Source organism: Manacus vitellinus, unplaced genomic scaffold (assembly GCF_001715985.3).
Source record: "Manacus vitellinus isolate BGI_N305 unplaced genomic scaffold, ASM171598v3 scaffold_27_pilon, whole genome shotgun sequence".
In the NCBI taxonomy this organism is placed as follows: domain Eukaryota; kingdom Metazoa; phylum Chordata; class Aves; order Passeriformes; family Pipridae; genus Manacus; species Manacus vitellinus.
The window spans coordinates 5,689,141-5,716,773 of NW_021940039.1; the positions used below are offsets into that span (position 1 = coordinate 5,689,141).

The 27,633-nt window shown below is 44.6% G+C and overlaps 1 protein-coding gene across 2 annotated transcripts; it reads right to left on the reverse strand.

The window, feature by feature from the left end:
* Positions 1-1,912: 1,912 nt before the first annotated feature.
* NUP188 (nucleoporin 188) lies at positions 1,913-26,594 on the reverse strand. Of its 2 annotated transcripts, XM_029960532.1 has the most exons (44): positions 26,151-26,594; positions 25,797-25,962; positions 25,482-25,555; positions 24,820-24,904; positions 24,079-24,159; positions 23,584-23,628; positions 22,920-23,012; positions 22,712-22,831; positions 22,130-22,341; positions 21,275-21,389; positions 20,852-21,052; positions 20,018-20,107; positions 19,658-19,723; positions 19,018-19,137; positions 18,521-18,647; positions 18,258-18,413; positions 17,784-17,910; positions 17,089-17,176; positions 16,922-16,998; positions 16,667-16,781; positions 16,406-16,526; positions 16,108-16,174; positions 15,556-15,684; positions 15,260-15,393; positions 14,755-14,861; positions 13,729-13,935; positions 12,923-13,092; positions 12,510-12,579; positions 11,858-11,925; positions 11,057-11,252; positions 10,492-10,569; positions 10,049-10,134; positions 9,423-9,568; positions 8,193-8,374; positions 7,604-7,804; positions 6,894-6,986; positions 6,579-6,737; positions 5,942-6,079; positions 5,463-5,537; positions 4,556-4,765; positions 3,731-3,862; positions 3,526-3,596; positions 2,967-3,096; positions 1,913-2,757 (listed from the first exon to the last, which is right to left on the reverse strand). In XM_029960532.1, the coding sequence occupies exons 2-44, from the start codon at positions 25,827-25,829 to the stop codon at positions 2,587-2,589; spliced, it is 5,166 nt and encodes a 1,721-aa protein (XP_029816392.1). In that variant the 5' UTR covers positions 25,830-25,962; positions 26,151-26,594; the 3' UTR covers positions 1,913-2,586. The 2 variants fall into 2 exon arrangements, with proteins under 2 accessions (XP_029816392.1, XP_029816393.1); XM_029960533.1 differs by lacking the exon at positions 25,797-25,962 and having other exon boundaries at positions 26,151-26,593.
* Positions 26,595-27,633: the final 1,039 nt, after the last annotated feature.

The following is a 27,633-nucleotide window of genomic DNA, read 5'->3' on the forward strand; positions in this document are numbered from 1 at the left end:
CAGCTTCAGGGGCTCTGAGAAACAACAGCTCCTCCTTCACCTGAAGCAAAAATAGAGCACAGGATGACTTCAGCTGCTGAGACACTGAAGTGCTATTCTAGATCTAACAGACTTTTGTTGTTGTTATGGAAACTAGATCTGCTGCTGATCTAAAATCCTAAAGCCTTGTCCCTCACACCCAGCTTGGGGAAGAACTGGGAGAAGAGGCTGTTGAAAGGCTCTGTAGTGCAGCAACAGCACTCGCCTGTTCTACTTAAATGAAAGGGAACAGGGAAATCAAATATGCTCCTGTTTTAGTTGGTTTTCCAATTGCCAGGATTACCACTCCCATAATCTATTAGAGATCTAACCCCTATCTATTTCCCTCCCACCTTCCAGCATGTGTGCCTTTCCCTCAGGCCAGTGTTTCCCTGTTATTCCTCTCCCTGGTACATTAAATAGGAAGAACAGTTTGAGCAAAAACAGCAGCAGCTTAATGATGCAGAAAATGGTGTCTCTTCCCTCAGAGCAGCCAGAAGGAATTCTGTTCCCTCTGCAGTAGAAAAAAAAGCACATGAAAAATCTATTGCTGCTCCTGCCCCTGTACAGGAAGGTGACACTTGTGCTGCTTCTCTGCAGATGTCAGTGGGAGCTCCCCTTGGCTGCATCCATCCCCCTGTGGCTGAGGGACAACTCAGGACTAAAATGCTGCTGTGGCTCTGAAACAGGTGCAACCAACAGCATCAACTGCTCTGTCTGGCACCAAAGGCTCCTGCCAAGCACCACAAACTCACTCTGGTGTTGAGTAAACATCTAAAAGAATCTATTACTTCTCTCTAAATTCTCTTCCTATCCGTCCTTGTTAAACACCAGTGAAGTGATGAGCACCTTGTACCTTCCAAAGCTGTAACAAAAGGAATGATCCCTACCAGAGTTATCCAGAAACTGGATAACTGCTGTAACAATCTATTCAGATGTACCAGATTCCAGCTTTGCTTCCCCTCCCTGCAGCTCCCCTCACCCATTTGCTGTCTCTGCACAGATCTTTACCTCCAACTCTCCATGGCCACACTCAGTCCCCCCACGGCCACAGTTACCTCCCCATGGAACCACCACCAGGCTTAGGACTGTCACCACCTCCCTCACTGTCAGAGCAGCTCACCTCCAGTTTTGGTAGGTAAACAAACCCCTCTCCCTTCCACTTTAAGACCATTTTGCTCCAGCCAGCTAGTTCAGATCTCTCCAAAGCCTTCAGGGCATGTGAAACTAGATAAAGCAAATGTGCCAGAATATTGCCTGCACTTAAGCTTACAAGGTAAAAAAAACCAAACCTCAAAGCAAGATAATCTCATTTTCTCACTCCAGTCTCTTAAAACCATTGAGATTGAAAAGGTTCTGGCTGGTAAAGCAATTAAGTGTCTCTTTAGGAAAGAACTAGTAGGTTACTAGCTCACAGCTACACTGAAATTTGATTTTTTTACCTTAGAGAAGTCTCTAGATTTCAGGCTTTATTTTAAGCAGTAATTACTGACCTTCTCTTAATGTCTCCATCACTGAGCCTCAGAACCTTAAAGGATTTGTTGACTTACCCGAGAGCCACAACACACAATGCACCTTCAGTGTAGACAGTGTCCCTTCCAGTGTGACCCTGTGCCCTCCCTGGTGCTGCACAGGCAGGGGATGTGCAGGGTGAATCATCCCTGAGGAGTATTTTATAGTGCTGCTCATTTAAAACCTCCTACAAGTTCCCCAGTATGAGAAAGGGAGTGGGTGTGGGGAAGCCGAGGGAATCAGCCTTTAATTACAGCCATTTCAAACAGCATTGGATTGTCACTCCCAAACCACAGCCTTTGCTGGGACTTCAGCCCAGCAGAGCCACCACCCAGACACTGCAGGGCTGCTGCTGTGTCCAACACAAACCCACGAACCCAGCTGCTGTCTATAAAGGTTTTAATATCAGTATAAATAGGGCACAGTTACAAAAAACTGCAAGACTGGAGCAATGGAATTTTGACGTAAAAACCTTAAGTGAGGCCTTGCTCTTCAGAAACACACACAACACACAGACTGCAGGGTGAAGGGAAGGCGTGAGCACACATACACCATCGTGCCTTGAACCACTCAGTACAAAAATAGCAGTAGAAAGATGGTCTCTGAATTGCTGGCTGATCCCTTGGTGTGCCTTAGCTGGACTCTGTGCGGGAGAGGCAGATTGCACCTTGTGATAGGAGCAGAGTTAATGCCCAGCAGAAAGTGTCTCCTCTCTCTATCCAGCCACAGCGTCCCCAGCTGAGGTACAAGCTATAAAAATAAAGGTTTTGACTGTTCAGTGCTTGTACCCAGGCAGGATGCTCTGGCAGAGGGAGTGAGCAGGCTGTGCACGCGGGCTGGTCACCAGAGAGCCGCTTTGGGCTCTCCTTACATTCACTCTGCTCCTGGGTGGCAAGAGTTCATGGGATCCCACTGCTCGGGTGACACCACTGCCCACACCTGGCCTCCCTCCCTTCCCAGTCCTTGTTCCAGCTCTGCCAAAGGTGATGCCTTCTGTGGTGGACATGAATCGTTCCGCTGCAGGTCCTGAAAAGGGAGGCAGGGCCAGGACAGAATCTATCTCTGCACGTGCCGGACAAAGGCCTGCACGAGCTGGAACAAGGGCTCCTGCCCCTCCGGACCCAGCTTGGAGGCAGACTTTCCTTGGGGAGAGGGAAGGACCCCGCTGGCAGGTGAAGAGGGACCACCCCGGCGGAAGTAACGAGACAGGCTGGAGAGCAGCGTGCTCTGCAATCAGAAGTGTGGAACAGGTCAGAGCTTCTTCCCACCACACGCCCTCTCCCTCCCCAAACCAGCTTCCCGTGGCACAGGAACGTGCCAGCATGTGCAGCCCAAGGCTGTTCATTCATGCTGGGGTTTACTGGGCAGCCACAGACAAGTGACCTTCTCCCACAGGACTCCCTGACCCCACACAGAGGACGGCACAAGGTGCTCACCAGCTCTGAGCTGAGCTCCTGCTTCATCCGCTGCTTGTCCCGGGGGTGCACGGCCGGGTCCCGCAGGTACCGAACGGCCTGGGAGATGAGCAGGTAGAAACAGTTCTCCATTGTAAACATGAGCAGAGACCTGTGCAAAGAACACAGATAAAGGTCAGCACACAACACCTCCCAGGTCAAATGCTCATAGAAAGGCTTCACACACACACACGAGGGAATAGTGTTACTGTGCACATTCTGCTCAAGCAGCCATACCCAAAAGCTGTGCTCTGCAGACCAGAAACTCCTGTGGCCAGCAGGGAACTCTGATTTAGAAGTACCATCAAACACCTCTTTACTTGCATCTTCAGTGGTTGATTTATGATGGGATGACTTCACACATCCTCCCCCCAAAAAAACCCTGCTTGCTTTGGAGAGCTGCTGATGGGCTACCTGAAGTCCTTGGATTCAGAGTGAGAAGCTCTGAAGCTACACAAATGCCTCTCAACTTCAGTTCTGATGTGAGGAGCTCTGGGTTCTGCTGATTTGCCGTGACTACATCAAATAATTAGAAACTTACTTGAGGGTTTTGGTTCCCTCTTGCATATTCAGCCCTGCAGCCTGAGGGAAAGGTTCCTTCTTCTTATCCAGCTTGGAGGGAGAAAAAGACAGGCATTAGAGACAGGAGATAAAAAAGAACTACTCCTGCTCTTCGAAGTATGAGCTGAAGGAGCACTCTGGGGTTGCTGGACCTGCTGTGCTCCCAGACAGGAAAGGGGCAGTACCTCTCCCAGCATGTTCAGGGCCACGTTGACTGTGGCCAGGAGGGTCCCAAAGGAAGGGGCAACGTCCGAGTCGAAGGCTGGTGTGGTGAAACTCAAGACAAAGAGCACGTTGTACTCAGCAAGGTCCAGTGACTGTGGAGACACAGAAAGAGGTGTGAGACCCTCGAGGCCATGAGCATGTTTGTTGCCATAGGAACAGGAATATCCAGTCCCTCATTACGCTTTTTATATGGAGAAATAGAAGCACTGTGATAATTTCACAAGTCTCAGGTGTACAGATGGAGCAGTGAAGTGTTCTGTACAGCACTGCACAACCAGACTCCACAGCTCTGCTCACACAGCTCCCATCACTGGCACACCAAGGCACTGACTGCTTCCACAGAGGCACAGGAGAAGGAAGTTCCCTATCCAACAGTCAGCAGCAGGACACTGCCAGAGTCAAGGATTAAACCCTCCTTTTCTGAACCTGGAGACCAGCCACTGGGTCACACCACAATGGGAGGACAGCAAGGGCATTCTTTCCTGAAGAGTGGTGTACTGAGGGCACAAACCCACTGGGTTATTGTCTGCTCCAGTGAGGTCACACAGACACAGTGTAGTGTAGATCCCATGAAAGCTTGGCCAAACCTTCCTTTCACACTGACCAGTGTCTGATTCCCAGTGGGAATTCCTTGTGTCCTGCCTTCCTGCTCTGTGCAGCAGGAATCAGACAGGGGTCACTGTCTCAAGAAGGACATACTGTGCCTCACTACACAGACTCAGATCTTCCCTAGAAATGCTGGAATCTCCCCCCTTCACGGAGCAGCACCTCTCCTCTGTCCCTACCTGGTCAAGGAGGATCTGGCAGACATCGGGGGTGAAGTGGCGCAGGGCAGCAAGAGACTTGCTGAGGATCTTCAGGAGGCTGTACTGCACTGTGAGCAGGGCCTTCTGCTCTGCTGCCTCTGACTCGGGGCTGGGATGTTTGGAGGAGGCCTGGGGGTTCCGCTGCACTCGGGGGGTCACACTGGATGGAAGGGAATCGCCGTTTTTTGTCTGCAGAGAGAGAAAAAAGAAAGCCCTGAACACCGACACGGTTATTTTGCACTAAGACAAATGATTTGAGGGGAAAAAAATGTTGGGAACAAAGGGAATGAGGAAAAAAGGCTCCCAAAGTCTGTCACCAGCTGAGAATCTATGCTTGGCATGGACTAGGGAGGCTCTGCATTGCAGGGAGGCAGCTGCAGAGGCTGTTTAGGTTCAACAATTTTAGGACAACAATAATCGGCACACCAAGCCTGAGCCACGCTGAAATAACACAGCAGCAGCAATGCATCTTCTCCACCTCGTGCATCTGAGGATGTCCCAAGAACAAGAACTATGTCCCTTGAACAAATTAAATCAGATCAAGGACACCAGGGCAACAGTGGCTTATTAATGGCATTCCAGAGTCCTACAGCAATGCAGCCTCTTGCTGCAGTGTATAAGGACAACAGCACCATTCAACACAGGCTGCTGGTTCTCTAGGACTGGCTTTACTCTGCCCAGAGGTTTTTAGACTCCAGACTACTCTTAGCACGCTTTTTTTTTCACTTGGAGAAATGCAAATCCTACCTGTTGATGACTGTCAGTAATTCCCACCAGGATTACCCACAATCCATTCAATATCCAAGAGTCTGGTTACTCAATAACATCTGCCTTTCAACAGGGAGGATGGGCAACACTGAACTCACAGTTGGTTTGGGATCCTCACCTGCAGGTAGTGCTGGAGCATTTTGCGGCTGTGCAGGAGGGAGGTACAGGCCTGACAAAGGTAACACAGATTCACCTGAAATAAATAAGATCAGGGAGAAATCTCTTAAAAGCTCAAAACCCACTTGTGGAAGCTGGAAAATCCAGTTAAACAGAGCACTGTGATCATAAAGGATCCATAAAAGAGCACTGTGATCATAAAGGATCCGTGCAGTCTCTCTGTTTCTCAGTATTTTCTTGGAATCACCTGGCACTAAGAACTAAGGGTAAGCCACTGAATTCCCCAAGTTATTTTCCCAAGCTATAACTTCTCTTTATTTCCTCACTCAACTCAGACAAGGTACTGATAGAACACACACTTAAATAATCTCAGCTGAAGTTCCTATTAAAAGAGCAGTAATAAAAAGGTGATATAGTGCCATTTTCTCACAAGACATCCAAATCCCTGCACTCCAAGGCAATGTATATCCTGGTTCCTACCTGCATGTCCCTCATAAGCTGTGGCAGGTGGAAATGCCATTCCTTTGTGAAATTTGAGAGCTGAAGAATGAAGCCAACAGTGTGATCTGCCTCCTCCAGACAGGCCAAGCTCTGTACTGTCCGTACTGCATTCAGGCACTGCAAAGGAGACAGAAGGAAATCAAGGCCACGACAGATAAATCACAAAAATCCCATTCCTTCTGCTAGAAGAAAAAGCTGAAGGTGCAGTCTGCAGTGACACCACAGCATTATCTGAGCCAGGCTGAGCTGAAGCCACCTCCAAGAACGGCTCCTGTACTTTTCTTTCCAGAGCCATGGCCACAAAGTGAGCTCCCCTCAAACTCCCACTTCTGCTACTCTTGAGTTGGCATATTAAACATCTGTAGCAAAGTTACAACCCCAGGAGTGAAGAGATGAGCAGATGGGACTGTCCAGTTCTAATAGGTACCATAACAGTCACCCCTACCTGACTGCATGGCTTGTGCATTCTGTCCTCCTTCTCCCACTGTCGTGTTACTTCCCCTGTGACCCTTCCTGAGGCAGGAGCCTCTTTGTCAATGCTGTTTTCTGACATCTTTCCACTGTCACTGGGACAGAGAAGCCAAGCAAACCATCCCAGAGGGAGTCTGTGGCCCACCTGAAGGATCCTCTCCTGATGGACACCCACGAAGTCCAGCGCTTCCGTCAGGAAGTTGTATCTCAGTGTTTTGAGCAGGCGTTCCATGAGGGACATGGAGAGACGATAGACCCCAGGCCAGGAGGGGGCATCCAGAGACTTTCGGGATGAGGCAGATGTCTGAACAGATCACACACGAGAACAAGCCACTTATTTCCCTCCACACCACTCCAGCAGCCTCCAGTCTCTAGGGGTGGCACTGCTCCAGCCACAGCCCACAAGGCTCCAAGGGGAGCTCTCTGGGCACATTCCCACATGGAAGGAAGCAGCACCCACCTGAATGGCTCCGTTTGTGCTGAGCTGGTACACGCTCAGGAGGGGCAGGCAGACACTCTGGGTGACACCAGCTCCAGCCATTGCTGCTGCTCCCTACAAGACACAGAACAAACTTCTGCTGGAATCTGCCTCCCTGAGACTGAAGAGATTTGTTTTGCTTAGGTATTTCTGTCCTTTGCACTGTCACTGCCCTTTTAGAGACCTTTCATCTACACGCACTTTGATGCTGTTAAAAGTTCAACATCAAGAAAAGCAACAGAAAAATCTAACCTGCATAACTATACTCTCAATCCCATTTATCACCTGCTCTGGTATGTACCTCATCTTTGCAAAGGGCTTTGGAACAACCTTGCTTTCATCTAAAGCCCCACACAAGTTGAATTTGCAATAGATAAATAACACTTTATCAGAACTAATGAGGAAACAGGATCCAATATTCAATGCTGGTTTAACTTTTTCCATTCAGAAAAAGTGCCTGCTCTAAATGACAGGTTTGCCCTGGCTGGCTCGAGCTTTTCCATCTGAGCCAGGGAAAACTATGGAGAACAAGGTACACTAAGCAGGTGTACATACAGGACCTAGTGCTTCCCAGCTTCCAAAAAAACCCCCTTTATCTACAGCTCATTGTTCAGCTGCATCACAGACTCATGAATATACATCTCCTATTCAAAGTGTACAGCCATGTGCTCTCACTCCTCTGCATCTCTCACCTGTTGAGTCCTTGCTAAGGTCAGCAGCAAATGTAAAGAGGCCTCTGTGAAGTGAAGGTTTTGTTTAACTCTCAGGCTGATCTCCAGTGCAGCAAAGATAGTAGGAAGCACAGGGACTTTCCTAGTAATCTGCAGCCAGTAGTCTCCATCTTCATCCACCTCACAGAGCTCCTTGGCCAGATGCAGACCCAGGACACACACCTTCAGTGGCAAGGAGAACCAGATACAGGGGTTACAGGGCTGACATGAGTATCAAGAGAAATCTCAAAAGCATTTACTAACACAACCTAAACTTCAGTCATTCTCAGAATCATAAATTAAGGCCCCTGCTATCTCTCACATTACCCTCTGCACACCCCTTGGTGGCTGTATTAGCACTCATGACAATATTTTTTAGATCTGAAGGAGAGGCAGCAACAGCTGATTTCCCAGACTGAAATGAGCAAAAAGACATGGAGTGATTCTGAAACAAACTGCTGACACTTCCTCTGGAGGCATCAGGCCGCAAGGGAAAGTTGTTCCAAGCATCATGAAACTTTTGCCTAGAGAGAAGAAACCAGGCTGCAGAACAGAGGAGCAGGTCCTTTACCCCATCTCGCTGGTCTTTGTGCTTCACTCGGGAGGCATCGTCCGTCTCCATACTGTCCTTGTCATCTGCAGCATCTCCCGAGGTCAGGCTGTGCCGAGTCTGGTCGAACAGGGCAATGACCTCATCCTGGAGTGTCTCACACACACTCAGCACCAGCTGGGAGTACTGGGGGATGTCACTCACTGTGACACACACAACAGACACCAGTTAACACACAGTCCCTGTACTCAGGTTTCCAGTTTAACTGACAGCATCACTGAGCCACATTTCTTGGAGTTAAGTGTTTATTCTGCTCTCATTTCAAAACCTACGAAACAGAATGTGATGAACTGTGACTAAGTCAGATGACTGAGTCTAGGAGGATATAATAAGGGATGAAATGGTCATCTGGATAACAAAACCATGTAGTTTTACCCAGAAGTCATACGAACTCATGTCAAAGCACAAATCAAGCACTACTGTGGATGTATTATTCCATAACTGCTCTTTATAGCAATTCCCACCAATTGCTCCAGATTTCTGGTATTGGCCCATGCAGATTGGGTGCAGTCTGTGCTCTGTGAGTCCATATAAATATTACATTCTTATCAAAACCATTATAATAAATGGCACCACCTTTTACCAGCACGACTACAAACTCAAATTCAACAGCAAAGAAAAACAATTAAAAATAACCCAACCTTCCACTTTCTATCTATTTTCCAAAACATGTGGGCTTGCAGGGCCCAAGCAGTGGGACAAGGAATACACAAGACAAGCTGAGACTTCTCATCACAGTGCTTTTGTATGTGCTGTACAGGGAAATACTGCTCAGATTCCACTGAGGGTCTTCAAGTGCTACTCCAATGCCAGAAACATGTCATTTTGTAACAAAATGTACAAACCCTTTCTAGTGTTTGGGTCTAACTAGAAATTCATTCCTTCTGTGAGAGAGCCTGACCAAGGTGTTCCTCCCACACCCACTGAGGTATTTCCAAAATCACATGGGAACCAAACTGATCAAACACAGAGGTGACTGTCAGGGAAAGACAAGAGAAGACACAGACAAAATGTGAATGATAAACCTCATCTCTTTCCAAAACTAGCTAAAGTAAGGAAGAAAAAAGGAGAAAAGTCCCACAGGTTGGTGACTCCCTTCAGCACCCTGCATTCCCATCAGCACCACACACATGTTCCTCTTGGACACACTGGGTGCAGGGTGTGCTCATCCCTGCACATGCACCACCTCACCTTTCATCTCCTTCATTTGCAGGACAGTGATAAGAGCTGAGAACACTTTGGCTTTGGTTTTCTCCATCATCTGCTGATCTGCCTGTAGCACTCCCTCCAGAATCTGCGTCAAGGAGTTTATGATTTTATCCACAGAACTCAACTCGCTGACAACAAAAAGGGAGAGCTCTTCAGATTAGACAAGATCCCTCAATAAATATACTGGCTTGACTGAGCTGTGTGGATCATAAGTTACATGATCCACACAAATAAAAGCAGTTCTTCCAAGGTAAAGTTTAAGTCACCACCTGGATCTCACTAAAGACATTCCACAGAACGAGAGAATGCATTTTCCCTTCACTGTGAGAATGAGAGTGAGAATGCAGGACTAACCATCACAAAAGCTCTTTTGATACTTTTCACCAGCAAGCAGAAAGCCAAACCATAAACTGTATTGGCTACTAGAGATTCCACAGAATTTCAACAACAACCTAGGAACATTTTACATCCCAAAAGAAAATTCTATGAGAAGGCTTAAGTTTCCTCCCCAGATCACTACAGGCATCTCTCTAGAGCAAGACTTAAACATAACCTCCCAAGTTTTTACTTCCAGCAGTGACTAAAAATTAACCAAACAAAATACCCACCTCTTCCACTGTTTGAGCAGGATCAGAAGAAGGGTACACAGCATAGAGCCCAGCTGCAGGCAGGCCACTGACATGGGAACCTGGAGCTAAGGAGAAATACTGCAAGAGTTACAGCTGCAATATGTAAGAACACTTCAGAAATTCTCAGCCCAGGAATGCTCAGCCCAAGCACAGCCACCAAATGACCAGGTTTGTTCTTCAGCAGCACTGAGGGGGCCAGAGCCAGGACCCTCACAGGTCCACTCAGTGATGACAAGAATGACACATGCAAAATAAAGATTTATAAGCAGCTCATCAGTTCAGGAAGAGACACTTTGTTTCAGCCCAATTTCACAGGTCTAAAAAGCTCTATGACAGCAAGCAACTGCAGAAATAGAACCCCTCATAATACAAAGAAGATGAACAATTAGAAAATGAAAGAGCTGATAGAAAGCAGCACCTACCAAAACCTTGGTGCCATTTAGCACGTCCAGAAACAACTGCTCATGAACTGCAGAATCAGTCAGGTGCATGATATCCGCCTAGATCCAAAGAGAAAAATCAAACAAGCACAATAAAAGATGCATCTTCTTAGCAGCCTAACATCAGTTCACTGTTTCAATCTATCACTTTTAGAACTCCCCAAATTTTGCAGCTGATGAGTTTTACAGAAATCACTGAAGTTTTTCATTAACCATGGGCAAGAAGTCAGCAATGATTAATTCCCTAATGGTGCATCTCTGCCTCACTTGACTCAGGAAAAGCTCTTCAGCATTACCTAATTACTGAGAATTGCTCTAAAAATTATTTACTACCTCCCTCCTCTGCTCAGACAGACAATGTGCTCATTTTGATCAAACAGCAGAACACCACCCACTCTAACCTCTTGTGCCACGCTCGTGCCAACGTGTGTTGAAATCACATATACTGCAAAACTGAAAGGAAAACCAGTGAACTCTTAGCTGTTGACGCTGAATTATTCAAAATGTTAGTATCAGGTTGTCATGCCAGGCAAGAGGCAGCCCTTACATGGCTTGTGGAGATGATGAGCAGCATCCTCCAGGCCGAGATGAGCATCTGATACTCTGTCACAGAGGCACAGCTGGTGCCCTCGGTCTCTGCCACGTGTTGTGCCAGTGACTTCACGTACTCTGACCAGTAGGCAAAGCGCTTTTTGGTGGAGAAGTTCTTCAGCGTGTCTTTCAGGGACTGATCCAGAGAGCCCCTGACCAAATCAAGAGGAGAAGTTTATCTTCATTTATTCTTGGGTCAGAAAATACACTTCTTCTGAGATTCAGGGACACAGCTTGCAAGTGAAGGGTTTTCCACATATTAGACCTGTGCAGGGAATCCCACTTTTTGCATCAAATGTGAAGGAAAAACATGATCTCTGAAGAAAATCTATGATTTTTTTTTTAAGCAGAGATTTTAGTTAATCCTAACTCTTCAACATATTCAATGTCAGTTATGTTCAGGAAAACAAATCAAGTGGGAGAAAACTACTAAATGTGATTCAGCAACCAATACAGAAGGTTTAGTTAGCTTAGCTGACAACTAGTTTTAACAAACACTGTATATTCTCATTCTAGGATACAAGGAAAATACTAATACATTCTCACCTAAAGGTTGCAAAAAGACTAATATCTTTCTGCAACTAGTGATTGCAAGATTCTGAAATGCATGTTTGCAATGTGTTCATAAATTACTCCCACATTTTCACAGGATTACATGTGTTTTGTCCCTCAAAGCCCACTTTCTGTCAAGAGTTAACACACAGAGTTTAGACAATTAAAAAGTACAGGGATGAGGGAGAAACTCCCAAAGACTCACTTGACAACATAGTAGATCTCCAAACAGATAATTTTCATGATTAAGGCACAGGTATCCAAGACACTGAGCTATAAAGACAAAAAAAAAGCAAAATCTGAGCTCTGAAGAGTAAGTGGAATTCTGCTTTATCCCTATCACTTGGGATGACTAATACTCCAGTTGTGCAGGAGACTTGTTTCTCCCACAATAACAATAGTTATGTCATTTGACCATGGACTGGTGACAGTAAGGATAGAATGCTGTGTTCAGAGCAGAGTTCAAACTCTGAGAGCACTGGGCCTTCAGAATGAATAGAAAAACTCCCACAGAAAGGAAGAATAACAAGAACCTGATCGATTCCTCTGTGATACCAGCCAGCCTGAGCTATGGATACACTTCAGACAGCACAAATTCCACCCAGTGAGTGTCACCACAGCTGTCAGGAAACATCTATTTTTGTCTGACATGTGAATTAAGAGCAGAGAATTCCAAAAGTACTGTACAGTTCATGGCTGTACAGTCTCTGCAAAGCCAGAAAACATTCACTTCATGTCCTGTGTTTAACCAACTTGATCATAGAAAGCTGCAAGCAGAGGGAACAGCCACACACATCACTTAGAAACCATTTCTGAGAAGTCCATAACTCCCTTCACTTTGTTTGGATGGAACTCACCTCTGATGATTCGGAAGGCGGAGGAAGGGTCCCAAAGAGGGGATTAGTTAAATTTTCCCAAAACTTTGGCCTAAAAGATACATACAGAAGTACCATCAGTTACCTCTCCCATGCCTAGCAGCATTTTGACAATTCCAAACTTCACAGAAAATATGCTTTGGTAAACACAAATTTATATAGCTTTGTATGAAAGAAACAGAAAGATATTTGCTTCTGAATGTGCACAGGGGGGCTTCTCATCTTGCAAGCTCAAAACCCACCCACTGTATGGGCTTTGAGGCAGGGCACACAGAGTGTATGGGCTTTGAGGCAGGGCACACAGAGTCTAAGATGTAAATGTCCCTGAAAAGTGTGATGAACCAAACTTTTGGAGAAAGGGAAGGAAACTGCCTTGTAGAAAAGCCCCAACTCACTTTGTCCTCAGCACGAGCATGGCGCTGTCGCGCCGGTCCTGCCACAGCGCGTGCAGGAAGGCGATGGCAGCTCTGTGCAGGAGGGGAGGGCACCAGTACCTCTCCTGCTGCTTGGAGTCAATCAGCTCCAAGACCACTTGGAGGCAACTCCACTCCCCCAAGCTGAACTCCTAAAGCAAAAGGAAACAGGAGGTTACGTCACCACTGTGTAGGCACCTGTCAGAGCACAATGTGCTTAATTCCACTTACACAGAGAAACAAATCTGAGTATATGATGCTGTCATGTATTTTATATAGGACCACAAGGAAGGCAGTCACAGCACAGGAGACACAAAAAAAATTTATTGGGAAATAGAATATAAGCTAAACTGAGACTTAGTGTGGCCAAGTGCCTTCAAAAGGTCCCAGAAGACCTTGAATTGCAAAGCATCAGAGTGGGTGTTCTGGAAAATTATACTGTCCATTGTACCCCAATCTTCAGCTTTCTCACAGCGAGAGCATCACAGATGAGTGTTTTAAGGTTACTTAAAAAACACCCCCACAGAGAGTCAAGAATGGGTCACAGGCATCCTTGGTCTGACTCAGCACAGGTTATTATGCTAACTCAGTATCTGCCTTGAAATACTGGGGGAAGTTTCTCTTTGGTTATAAGGAAAAACGAAACTGGGACAGCACCACATCCATTAACTGCAAGCACAAGCTGCATTTATCTTTACATTAAGCACACAGTAAGAACTACCAGATTTTAGAGACCGGTGCTGTAATCCTACTGTGAAAAGACCTTGGGCAAGTATCTGCCGTTGTACCTTTGAGCCATCGCTGCCATCCTTCACTTCCAAGTTCAGAAACAGCTCGATGAGCCCAGGCTGTGTCTCCACAGCCACCGTGAGGAACTCCAGGATCATGACCTTGATGCGCATGTCCTCGATCCTGCTCTGCAGGTGGGTCAGGAAGGCGTCGCGGATGGCGGCGGCGTCGCTGCCCAGGCAGGCGTACACGGACATGGGAGCGACCTGCACAGGGACACAGCACCCCAGGGAAAAATAACCACCCTGCACAGAATGCTTGTCTAGATAAGAGGTGATTTGCACTGTCATGAACCTCCAAAATATTTAATATCCAATCTGTGAGGGGGTACTCAGAAGTAAGTTGCCACCGAGCGGGAAGAAAGCTGCCAAGTGATCCAAATTTTCATTTTTGGCAATTCTGGCCTATCCCTCACCTATTTCTCCCAGGTTATCGAAAAATTAGAAAGAGTAAAACAGCTTTGGAATTGTATATCTTGAAATAAATAAACCCAGAGCTGGATTTATATTCTTTAAGAAAACTACAAATACTCAGAAGTCTAGTAGCCAAAGAGAGGAAGTCTAAAAGGCTTAGTAAACCTAGAGTTTGCTTTTTAGTAAGTCTAAAATTTGAAAGGTCCTAATAAAAACTTAAATAGGATGCTCTTCTCAGTAAGATGTTAAAATTCCAGGTAGAAAGGCATAGGAATTTTATCTAAGATTCTGACTTTAGATAAAGTTGCTCAAAAATTGGGAAGAGATCAACTGGAGGTGCAAATACTTTGCAGATAACATCCCACTCATGGGAAACTTCTCAGTGAGTGCTGAGTGACTTCTGAAAACAGCAGATTAGGTTAAAAAACTAAAGTGCCCTTTAGGTGATTTTTGATGTGCTCTACCTTACAGCTGTCAGGCCACCCTGCTTCAACTGACTTGACTAAGCTCCCTGATAAAAAAAAAGCCTGAAGAAATTATCTGGAAAGAATTTCAGTGGTGGAATCAGTCACAAGGGGAGAAGCAAAGGAGCACTGGTGTGTCTCATCTCACCGTAGCCAGTCGTTTGAGCAGCTGGATGGCCAGGCGTGGAAGTGCAGGGTCGTGCTTGTGGTAGATGTACTTGGCCAAGACAGCAATGAGATTGTTTCCATGAGCACCTGGAGAGAACACAATCGAAATCAAAGAGAAGAAACAGCAACAAGATATAACTATTTACCAAATAATGATTTCCGCAGCAGAAAGTGGGAACTAGGTTGTTCTCCCAAAAGAACCAGGCCTGGGTCCAGCCAGAGGCACTAATGGCAGCTGATTTAGTATACTCTGTAATTACACTAATCTCATTACAAAGCATCAAACAATAAGCCATGTTTGATTAATCCTTTAGAAGCTGTCCCAGCAGGGCAGAACCCCTCAGAGGAGGGAGAAGAGTCCTCCTCCCATCGCTAGCAAGCACTTTTTGGAAACCTTAACTACTGTTTGTAATGAGACACACACTGGCATTTGCAAAGAACCCAAAAGCACAGCTCCCCAGGCTGCCCCAGGGAGGAATACCCACCATGCTGAGTGAGTGCCTGCTCCAGTGGAGACACCACGCTGGAGGGGGGTTTGAGCCGGATGACGTTGTTGGTGACGGAGAACGCCAGCTTCACTGTCTGGATCAGCAGCTGCCCCTGCCCTTGGGACTCGTCACTGTGTTCCCAAAGGAAACCAAAGTCACTGTGTTGACAATCGACATTTATTATTTGCACAACGTTCAAAGAAGAAACTCAGCACTCCATGGGGGGTTATGTTTTCACGCGAGAGTGTCATGTCAGCACACAGAAGATGCCAAAACAGCCACACCCCACTCACCTGCTGGACTGGGAGGCCATCACCATGTCAATGGTGTCCACCCCAATGCCCATGATGTTGATGACAGCTTGCCCCGCCTCTGTGTTGGCCAGGCTGAAGATGCACAAGGACTGCAGGCTGGGAGCATTGCTGGGACACACAAACACAGGAGAGAGTCACAAGGAGCAGGATTTTGCTACACAGGACTTAAAAAACTACCACAAAGTAACCTCTTCATTTCTACACCCCCACTGTCCTTTCCTTTATTCTGCTTTCTACTTTCATGACAGCGGCTACACCAAATAAGAGAAGTGGATGGCAGTCTGTCCCAGGAAATCTAGGTACTTTTTTCTCCTTTTCACCAGGTGTTCTAGAAACCTCTGTGGTTTTGTCTGTCCCTAATCTTTTTCTACCCTTCCTGTACTCAGTAATGCAGCAAAGAGCTGAAACCAGCACTACACAGCTATGCCAGCTCCCTCCTAGTTGTTTGCATTTCAAAACTGACACAGAATAATAGTGAATTCTGTACTGTTACCAGGTTAGTGCAGATCTGAGACCCACCAATTGTCTTACCTGCTGCGAGGATCCATTTCAGGGCATAAATTCAGTATAGCATGGATTAGCTGCAGAATTAGGCACCCTAAAACAGAGATAAAATGGGTCAGTCAGGTTTTAAGAACTTCTGCCTAGTTCCTACTATTTCCAAACAAATCACAGCATCTGACAATACCAGAAGATATACAATACAAATCCCAAATGGCTGCTAGAAAAGGTATGATAAAAAAAGAAGAAAAATTCACATATTCTGTTGAGAAGGAAGGTGATCCTTTCTATTCCCTTCTCCTCCCTCTTCCTCCTTCAAGATCCTTACCGATTTTCTCTCTCACTCCATGAGAGTTGTATCTCCATTTGTGGTAATTTGGTAACATCTCCTTCAGGACAAACACGATGCAGGGCACAAGGCCCTGCCTCCGGGTGCTACCAAGTTGTCCCTAAGAGAAACAGAAATGTTATTTAACCAGGAGGGGGACAAAGGACAAGACAACTGCTGTAGAAAGATATGCCTTATGTCACTTCCCAATCACACCAGCTCACAGCTGGTGTCACATCAGAGCATTCCAGCAGCACTCACCCGGACAAGAGTTGTCACGAGGTTCAGGAAGGAGATGGTGACACTGTACTCGCCCTGGGGCTGCTCTATGCTCATCAAGAGGTTCCCATAGCCCCCAGCATTCATTCCCTCTGCACTGTGGAAGGAGCAAGAGGGTTCATCACATGAATAGCAGGATTCTGACACGAGTGAGAGATGCCAGGTGCAGAGACTGCACACTGGGAAAAAGTTCTTATGACATGTCAGGCAAAAAAAGTGGGGAGGGATCATGAATACCTAATCATGTGATTCATACTGGACAGTGGATTGGCAACAAACGGTAAGAACCCTGTGTGGTGAAGGTCAGTCCAAACCTGCACGAGAAAAGGTACAGATGTTCCCTCTCATTCACCTCTAAATGTCTACCAGTTCTCACACCCAGCAAAAACAGGTCCTTCCCTCACCTTGGCTGGCATCCGAGCAGCCAGGACTGTCAAACAATTGACACAAGAGGCAATAACATCCACAGGGGGAGAGATTACAGTCGTTAGCCTACAAAAGAGAAACATATAAATGAAATGCACTGCCACCTGTGGTCTAGCCTATTTACTGGGTTTTTTAATCAAAAAAGCTTCTCTCTCACTGAAGAACACATGTATAACATCTAAGCAGGTAAATACAGGCAGCAGAGTCTGCACTTTCAGTCTAGACTTCCCACCTCCCCCTCACACCTGAGTCAGATCAATTTACTGCCAGAGGCAAGGCTGGCAAGACAGCAGGCTGTCACAGAGAACAATAATTATACAGCAGAAGAACATTAATTCCCTGGCAATTAACTCTAGGAGGAGCTAATAAGTACAACTGTTTTAACACCCAGGAGTTACTGCTCTAACACTATGTTTTATCCCCCTTCCATGTAAATGTAGGTACCAATAAAAACTGCCTTTAAATGGGTAAAACTGCACAACATTCAGGAAAGAGGTGGAAGGGGGGCATTCTGCTGCAAACAGTGTGTAGGCAGAACAGTCTTGAGAGCTGAACACCACTCTTGGGGAGTTCAAGCACTGACACTTCTTGCAAAGCTCTTGGCAAAATCAGTAATTAGCCATTCTTCCAGCTCACTGTACCTGCTCAGGTACCTCTGCTGGCAGTGACTCACCTCTGCAGGAGCATGTAGATCCGTGATGTGATTGGAAGAAGGCAATCTGCTATTGATGCATCAGTGCTGATCACTTTATGAACCAGATCAATTATGGGCTTGACCCTCTGGCAATGCTGAATCACATCTGGGTAAAGAAAATCAACACTAGAATGCAAAATTGTACTTAAGCAGTAATCAAAGCTGGAACAACGAACATTATTCTCACCACAAGCCTCCACGATCATTCCCCATACCAAAAAACATTTATTTTATTTATCTCAACTTTCTCTTCATCTAAAATGGATCTTGTCTCACTACATGGTCTTACCATGTAGTGAATTTTTTTTGCAGTGAATTTTACAGAATAATCATCATCGTTAGGTCTCTGCTAAAATATTCCATGCTCTTTCAAAAGTATTCAGTCCTACTACTAACCTCCAATCGATACCAATTAATAATGATTTATTCTTTTATACTCCCAGCCTGTCTCACCTGCTGTTGATACAACATGGAGCAGCATCTCAATCTCACAGGTGAACAGTGTCCAGCTGCTGTAGGAATACTCCCACCGTACCAAATAAGCTCGATCATCCAGCATCACCTGGCCCACTGTTCCCTGAGGTATCCGTAGATTTGTTTGACCTAATCCTAAAGATCGAAAAAGCAGATGAAAAAGTCACAAATTAGTTATAAGCCAGGTAAAGAACTGAATTGCCCAAAGCATTTCAATAAGAAAAGAAGTGCAGTTTCCTTACCAAGAGGATAGAGCAGCTTTGGGGCCTGTCTTCGCCACAGTGTCCCGTCTTCATGGGAGATCACATCCGGAGGTTTATGCTTGTACAGTTCAATATAGAAGGACATTTTATCCAGGAAACTGTATACCTGCACCAGAGAGAGCTTCAACAATACAGCCAAAGAGCCAGAGTTTCTTAAAAATTAATCAACCAGGTCATCTCCAGGAATCAGCAAGTTTTGTTTTTATGTACAATATTCTTCTAATACATTGACCCTACCAAAACACTACTACACAGCCCACGTGTCCAGACGAGTCTCATCTAATGAATCAAGAACTTCTTATCAGTAAAGCACCATGCAAAAACTAGTCAGCATCTTCATCTTGAGCCACTAGGCTTGGAAAGAATTCTAAAAGCCAGACAACAGAGTCCTGCAACAGCACAGGGCTAATGTCTGTTACCTAAGACTGCAACTGAGATAAGCATATGTAATGGAAACACCAAGAGAGATCCTGTACCTTTTTTGCAGTAGATTTATCAGATACAAGGGCTTGGAGCAGCTGAAGGAGGGGAGTGAGAAGATGGGGGAACATCCCACACACACTGTCCAGGATAATACCCAGACCTGCAGTAGGTTCCTGGTGGTGGAAACAGAAAATAAATATCTTATTACTAAAAAGAAAAGCTAAAAGGGTCTCAGTACAGCACAAAGCTACAGTTCCTTTTTAAGCTGTGCATTTAACATTAATCATGCACGAAAGTATCACTCCAGTCCTTGCACAGACTAAAGCATGAGGCAGTTCTGCAAGTATAAGGCAAGAAGTAAGACTGTAAGGCATTACATGTCATCCTAATTCTGTGGCAACAAAAAATAAGCAGGATGCTTTTGCCAGCAGTTAGTTCAATCCTTGCAGCCCCAGCCCTGCTATCAACTATCACCTATATTAAAACTCGCTCCAGTATCCTTTTCAAGAGTAAAGCCAAGGCTGTACCTAAAAGGCAGGAAAGGGCAAAAGTAAATCAAAGATAGATGCAAAAGAACTTTAGCTCCTCGGGCCCTCCTAGAAACCAACTAACTAAACACTATCAGTCTGTTCCTTTCCTATAAGAGAATCTTTTATCAGGTCTTAGTTATAAACAATTTGCCAACGCACTCACCGTCTTCCAGAAGAGCTGAGGAATGCTGGAAGCTGCCAGAACTTCACATGCAGCATCAATTATATCCTACAAAGGAAGAGAGGATGGAAAAAAAATCAAAGCTACTTTACACAGCGGGTTTTCATCCCAACCAAGTTCTGCAACATTTTTGGAATTTAAGTTTTCACCTTCACCCACCAAGATGTAACTATTTCCTAGAGTCAAAACAGAAACACACACCCAACATACCCAACCCCAGACCCCACAGCCAGCCTGAAGCCATGCTACTAATCTAAGTTTGCAATTTAACAAATAATTAGCATCAGTTATGACAGGTTATTTTAAATTAATTTACAGATGCAAGGGGCCTTGGGTGCTTACCTGCTGATTGCCCAATGTATGTAATTCCAGTGATGTCAGGACAAAGGAAAGAAGTCCATAAATACACATGCAAGCTGTGCTGGCAGTGCACTGCAAGGGAAGAACACACAGAGCCATTAAGGGAAAGGCTGTGAATTACAAACACACTGCAACTCTACTCAACATGCTTTACACACTGAGTTACTGCCTTTCTCATACATCCTTGCTGCACAGGGGCAGCAAAACAGGGAGCAGTCATTACTTAATCTCCACATTAACATGAAATAGTTGACTGAAATGAGAAACCTTATCACTACCATTATCACCAGAAATGCCTTCCAGACAGCAAAATAAAAAAAGCACTTTTTTTTTATTTTGTGTTCATAATTATTTATTCATTTTTATTAAGGATTCATATTTTTTTATTAAGTGTTCATAGAAATCTAAATTATTTGCTGTCACTGGTTTCTACCTACAAAGTAGTTTACTCTCACACACAGTGTTGTCTAATGAAACCATATACAGAGAGTAGTGCAGAGTTAAATCATCCAGTACTGAAGATCCATAATGGCAAATACACCTATATAGGCAAATCAGCAAATGTGATTAACTGCAATCTATTCTGCTACAACTTACACAGTTTTGTTTTACTCTTTGGGCATAAAAATCAGTTTCATTCCAACTTGATTCCTGATCCTCACTGGAAGAAGGCAAGATGACAGACCACACTTTACTGCACACTGCTTAAAAACTGCTTAGCTTGAAAGAACAGTGGTTCAAAATCATCCACTTCCTATCACAGCTTTACACCAGGAGCAGTTAAATCAGGAGCTCACAGGATTATAAGGAACTCACATTCTTGCCCCCACTGCTGAGGGATCGCAGCAGCTTTGTCAGGTACTGGAACACGTTGAGCTGGATGGCAGTGCTGCCCATCCTCCTGATCACGTTGGTGGCCTCCTCGGGGTTTATGGTGTGACGGAGCAGAGCCCAGGCCAAGAGCACCGGAGCGTGATGGGAGACATCCCCCAACTGCAGCAGCTGATTGTCCATCTCCTGCACAGAGACAAGACAAAAGCAAAATAACTGACATCTTCTGAAAGCAGTTCACCCTCAACAAGTTGATTGTGTCTCTCACATTATGTGGATGCCAGTTCCTACACTCGGTCAACAAAGCCAAGGATCAGAAATGCACAGACACAGCAGTGCCTGGGTAATCACAACAAATTCTGTTCTCTTAGGCCTGACAAGGGGTTGGTTACTGTGCCAGTGCTTTACCTGGTGGATGTGCTCACTGTTGGCCATCTTGTGCTCCTCTGTCCTGTCATCCAAAGCACGCTCATGCAGGGAGTCGATTTCCATGCCTTCCACCAGAATAAGAGCACTAAAGTACCTACAAGCATGAGAAGAATGATAAAGAGTAGGTCAGAAACTTTATTTGAGTTATTTATTTAAACTGTAAGTGGTCCTTTAGTTCAGCTCTTCTTTGAAGCAATAAGAAATTACAGGGAGTTAAGAGCACATAATCCAAATTTTGTCTTGAAATGCTGGCATAGGACCAAATGCAATCTTCAGAACCACCATTTCTGGGTTGAACAGAGAAGAAAAATCACGAAATTTGAAGACAGCTTTTCCACCTTTGTAACTCTCTGCCACCTGGCAGGATTCTCATTGCCCCTCGAGTCATGTCCCACACAGCACAAGGAAGGCAACACTGCCATTTGTTGGCAGACCCACAACAGCTGAACTGAGGCAACCCAGGTAAAAATACAAGTCAGAGAAAGCACCAACCTCCACACAGGGAGCATCCAGACCAGCCCAGGACTGTGAAGATACAATTTCACTTTACCACAAGACCATCCAAGGAGGAGTGGCACTGTATCTCCACTGCCAATCTTACCAAAGGCAAAATTATATACTAGATTAGTCTGTGGATACCTCTCTACTTTGCAGTCACACCTTCATTTTGCTGTAAACCTTCAGTATGACCAGAAAAAACTATTTTGCCTTCGTATCCTTAGTTTGAAATAGTGGTGATTTTAAGAGGCAGCAGGAAGAATTATAAATGCTTTTTTCCTGAGGAGAACAATTGTTTTGCTCTGTCCCCACTTCACAAACACACACAACACTTACCCAATACGATCCACCAGGTGGTCCATGCTCTCATCCACCAAATGCCTGTTGGTTTGTCTCGTGCCAAACCCCTGCTCTTTGAACATCTTTGCAAAGGCCAGCAGCTCATCAGGTGCCATTTCAAAGTATGCATAGTAGAGGAAGATGACTTCCAGCAGCATGGACTGTTCACGGAGGCATTGCACAAACCAGCGGGACACCTGACGCTCTGTCTGCACAAAGGAAAGTTCCACCATCACAGGGCAGCAAAAGCAATCAGAGAAGTTCAACAGTCTGTGTAGCCAGCACTTGTGACAATGGCAAGGAAAGCCACTATAAATACAAAGAGATCATGAGCAACTACACATAAATGGCTCTGTTAGCCCAGGGCTATCTGTGGATTTATGACAAGGAACAATATGTTTCATGCAACCCTCTGTTTCCGAGCAAAAGCATGTTTTGTTAGAGAGAAAATAAATCTTATGTTTCTTGCACCAGAAGAAACATCCTGTTCGACTGCTCCTTCACATATGTATTTTCCAATGCACTACATACAAGGAAAGACTTCAAAGGTCAGATAAATACGAGTAAGAAACAAAGTACCATGAGGTTTCCATGTGTTTCCCACGTAGGAGCTTCTGCTTTGTACAGCGCTTCAAACTGCTTCCGGTAATTCGGGACTAGTTCCTTGTCCAACTTTTCCACGCACTGGAAGTACTGTGCCTTAAAGGAACAACCAAATAAATGAACTTCTCATTACTACCTATTTAGCCTATTTCAGTGGCATTGTGTCCAGGATTCCTGTACTCACTGTGTAAGGGTGTCTCTCATCCTGGAAGTAGGTGAGCAGGTGGAGGACGCAGCGCAGGATGCAGATCCTCTCCTCATAGTAGTAGTCAGCGAGCTGTGAGTGTACAGTGCCACCAGTATCAATTTGATATCGTGCCCAACTCCCCTGCACTTCCCTCTCCCATGACAGGAATGCAGGGTGCTCACACATTATTACAGGTGGAGTTTCAACTGAGCAGTTTTTAAGTTATTGGAAAAAAAACAACACTTAATTAACTTTACGGAACGCAATAAATCATGGCCACAAGGACAGGTCTATAATTACACTGTGAAGTAAGAAAACTTGGAAAAGAAAAGAAAAAAGACATCCCTATAAATCTCTGTCAAAAATTATCATCATCCTTCCTTTCAGAGTTGTCACTTCAGACAGTAACATACGAAAATACAAGCTTTGGAAAACAAGGGAGTCCTAAATTCCCTCACATAGTCTAAAATTTCATTCCTCTAGCAATCATTAACACTGTTCAAATCTACATGCACATCCATCAATTTTAAAAGCACCTTTTAAAATTTGTTCATTACATGAAGGAATGCTTCAATTATTTTAAGATTTTCCATAGAAATAAAGTGAGTTCTCTGCCAACAGATCTCTTCCACAGAAAAAAAAACAAATGGAAATGACTAACCTTCAGCATCAGAGCCTGACTCTGCCTTTCATCCTGAAGAACTGTCTGTAAACAAAACACAACAAAATAAAGACTTGTACACAGATCTACTGACAAAACACATATGCACAAAAAAGACTGAAATGAAAAAAAGGCAACTTTTCTTTCCATTTCTTTTGGAAAGAGATTACGAAAGCACAAAGACAAAACCCTAATTTTTAACTGCATATTTATTTTTCATCTCCACTCTCATTCACAAATCTGTAGCTTTCCTGTATTCCTATGATGGAGAGAGCAGCTGAGTTCCTGCAGAGATTCAAGCAGGAAGAGATAAGCCTGGATATCTGCTCTCACATTTCCTTAAAGCAGCACTGGAGCCTTGTAGGTTCAGAGAATAAAATCTACAAAGCCATTTCCAAATCAGAACTCAGACTCACGTGTGCCCATGGGCATCAACAAACTATTGGTATTAAGGACAGATGTGGAGTAAACAGAACATTAATGGGAGCTATGGACCTTCAGGGAGTCCCTTGTTCCTCTGTAATCCTCTTGAAGATACGACTGTAACAACTGCACACTCTGCTCTTCATCCAGACCCTAAACAAAAGAAAGAGAAATGCTCTGAAATTAAAAAAAGGCAACTGAATTCAATAAAGACTAAGATTCTCTCCAAATACTCAGGCAGCTCTTATCTTCAAAACAAATAATTTCCAAAATATGACAAAAGAACACTCTTGCACCAGGCAGATGCTTTAATCAGCACTTCTGTTTAAAACCAAACACACAAGCTTTGATGTCATTGAGCTGCAGGAGTTTAAATTCAGCTTAAGGAGCATCAGAGTCGTTTAAACAAAGGTACCACCAGTCCCTGAACTCTAAACCTGTGGCTTAAAGAAACAGAACTTTGCAGGTAAACTGAGAGGGCTGTCAAACAATGCAACTGATTCCAGGGACATGAGTTTTTAACTGAGCAGTTGTCCTGGAAAACCCAAGACAGACAATAGCAGGTGCTGCTGCTGAAAAGCAGGGCCCTGTGCAGCAGGACCAGGAAAACCACAGCACCTCAAGGTCACTCCTCACTTTGGAAAAGTTTGACCTACAGCTTCAACATGTCATTCTAATATCCTTTAGATTATATTGAATTGAAAGGACCTTAAATTTGCCTCTACTCAACATCAAGAAGATTACTTATATATAAGAATCCCAGTAACAATTCATTCCAGGAATAAAAAATAACCAGATGGCAGCTTCACTCACCAAAAACTTGCTGACCCTCAGACCCAACTCTTTTAGTGGAGCAGCTACATCTTTATCAGCTTTAATTTTTTCTGCTGAAGTCGTACTAAAGAGAAAAGAAATTTCAGTTACTAAAAATGCAGCAATCCCAAGGAATGAACTAAACAGGTATAATTTCAAAGTCCTCGGTTTTATCAGTTTAAACTGAACATCTGCTTTTTCCTCAATGGTCTTTCAATATTTCATACAACAATATTCAGCAACCTTCCCACCAGACAAATCTCAACATTGTTCACAATTTTATCACCATAATAATGCACATTATACTCATTCCACCCCTTTCAATGAGGGAATCTGGATGTCCTTCTGGGATGACTGAGTGTCAAGAGGAGTCACTTCTCCACAAGCTGCACAAGTGCTGCAGCTCACAAAGGCAGGGGTTAACAGCCACCTGACAGCAGTGACAGCAGAAAACGCTGTTACTTCTTTCTGGTCTTTATTTCATACCCAAAAATGTTATGTGGATTAAGTACTTTCTCTTGCTCCTCCTCTCCTGAAGTCTTGTCATGCAAGAGAGCAAAAATCTATTTTTATGTAATCAGAGATAAATATTCAACATGATCAACATTTACTGGGAAACCTCACGTTAGAAGTTCATTTCTAAAATCAGGCAGTGACTGTACCTTGGTGGTTTATAGTATGACAGTCCCTCTAACAGCCTCTGCCAGTGCTTGTTCAACTCTGCAGCAATCTGGGCCTAAAAAAGAAACAAATACCACTGAACAGACTCCTCAAAGTGCACTACCAGGTACCAGATTTGTTAAATTTATAGAAACCAAGGAAATTCCACCACCACAGAGACAGGAACAACAAAAGACAGGTGTCTGTGACTCAGACTGATTCCAGGAAAGGGAGGCAGAGACCTGCCTTGCTAATCCCAGGAAGGGCAAGGAAATAGGAGGTAATGGACTGGGTTCAGAAACATTTGGATTTCCAACCTCTGGGCAAATTCTTGGAAGCACAGGTTCCATCCCTTAAAATAAGGCAGCAGGCTGCACCACTCATCAACACCCCAGGCCAGCCAGTCTAGGAAGCAGCACTTGTGCCCACTCCAGAAAAGGAACCACCTTTTCCATACACCCTTCCAGGCAGTTCATGCAGCAGCTGTAAACAAGCAGTGGAAGAATGAAAAAGTAACAGAGACAGAGGAACAAAAAACACACTGAGGAAGAGGGAAAAACAGCAAAACAGTGAATATTTTCACTAATATTCAACCAGATGTACAAATGATGTATTTGGCCACGGAGCCCTTTCAGTGATGGCCAAACCTGCTCAGCAGGACACGGACTTACTGGTTCTCTTAAAGCTGATCTGCCCAGCAGAATTGTCCATAATTCTCTGCTACTCCTGCAAACAACGGGAAAAGGTGCAAAGTGTTTTAATTATGACCATTACTTCAGGCTTCCATTTAGCTCATGCCTTTTCAAACTTGCAATTAACTCGGAGCAGATCACCTTGTAATACAAGAAAAATGATTTAAGGAACATCAGCTTTTAGCTGAGGAGTTTCAGACGTCCTTGAAGAACCAAGGAAAGACCCAAAGAAGGTGACAACTGACACTGTGCACTCATATCAAAGCTTCCCATTTATATCAGGTTACCAGTTCAATTTGATTTTGCTACTTGGACATTTGAAGGTCATTAAGAAGAAACTTAATGAAAGTATAGAACAATATTTTATTCAGTTACATTCAATGCTCTCCTCCAAATAAACTCTTCCATCACAGCTTCATCGTCCACTCTAAGCAGAGCATAAACCTGGGTGAAGTGAAAAACTGCAAGATCTTTACACAGCCTCACCTTCTTTCTTCCTGAGAACTCTGCAGAAAAGCCAACCTGCACTATAAGGAATTACAGATCACATCCTGACCCTGGCACATACCTCCAGAAAAGTAAGTCTCCCTAAAACAGCCCAGAGAAAAGGTGCTTGCCAAAAAGAGTACTTCATTCAGACAAATTCTTTGTTAGCAAAGTATTACAAATGAGGAGGTAAACACCACAGCTTCTCACACAGACTGTCTACAAAGCCAGAGCACTCATTGCCTTATTTTTAGAATAACATCATCAAAGTACCTCCCTCTGGCAGTGAAAGGCATCTGCGACTTCTGACACGTGGTGCCACTTGATGAATGGCAACAGTTATTACTTCCAGGACACTTATCAACATAATTTCTCCCTGCTCATTCCTTGATAGTTGGGTGCACTTTCCTGACAGGAGCCTCTCCTGACATGGTCAGCACCAGCTCTGGGTTCAGACTCTCCAGGCCAGAGCACCCAAAAGCCCAGAATTTCACCAACGATTGAAGAGAAATGTCAAGGAAGCAATTCAACGAACCCCAGGTTCAGTTATCACGTTAGATTGGTACCTTTGTTTGTCCTGAGCATGTTTTTTGTCATTCACTGTAAGAACCGAGCCCCAGCCCGGCAGAGCCAACCCTTCCATTTTTCACTCCCTCCTCCGTGAATAAACAGACCGTGTTTTGTTGCCCGTTCATTAATTAGAAGCTAAAGGAGGAAAGCTCTGTGTGCAACCACAACTAACAGTGGTGTTCTTGTCCCCTTTAGGGCTTAGAGGCATTCATTTAAAAAAAATTAGACACCAGGGAAACTTCAGAGCATAAAAACGTTACAAGACATTACAAAAACAAACGACAAGAGTTCTGGGGACAAACGAAGGCACCGATGTGAGGTGATCACTGAAACCGTGATTCATTGACACGCTTCCCACGTGTCTGCTTTAACTTTACGTTTGCAAGAGGTGCGAGAGGCGCAGCCC

What these genes read in the sequence shown, in the direction of transcription:
- NUP188 (XM_029960532.1), bottom strand. Translation starts at nt 25,829, where the DNA reads ATGGAACCTGTGCTTCCAAGAATTTGCCCAGAG. An exon ending in ATCTACATGCTCCTGCAGAG is followed by an intron (nt 17,177 to 17,783) that starts GTGAGTCACTGC and finishes TCTCTTTTGTAG; the next exon opens with GCTAACGACTGTAATCTCTC. An exon ending in GCCAGATCCTCCTTGACCAG is followed by an intron (nt 3,863 to 4,555) that starts GTAGGGACAGAG and finishes GTGTCTCCACAG; the next exon opens with TCACTGGACCTTGCTGAGTA.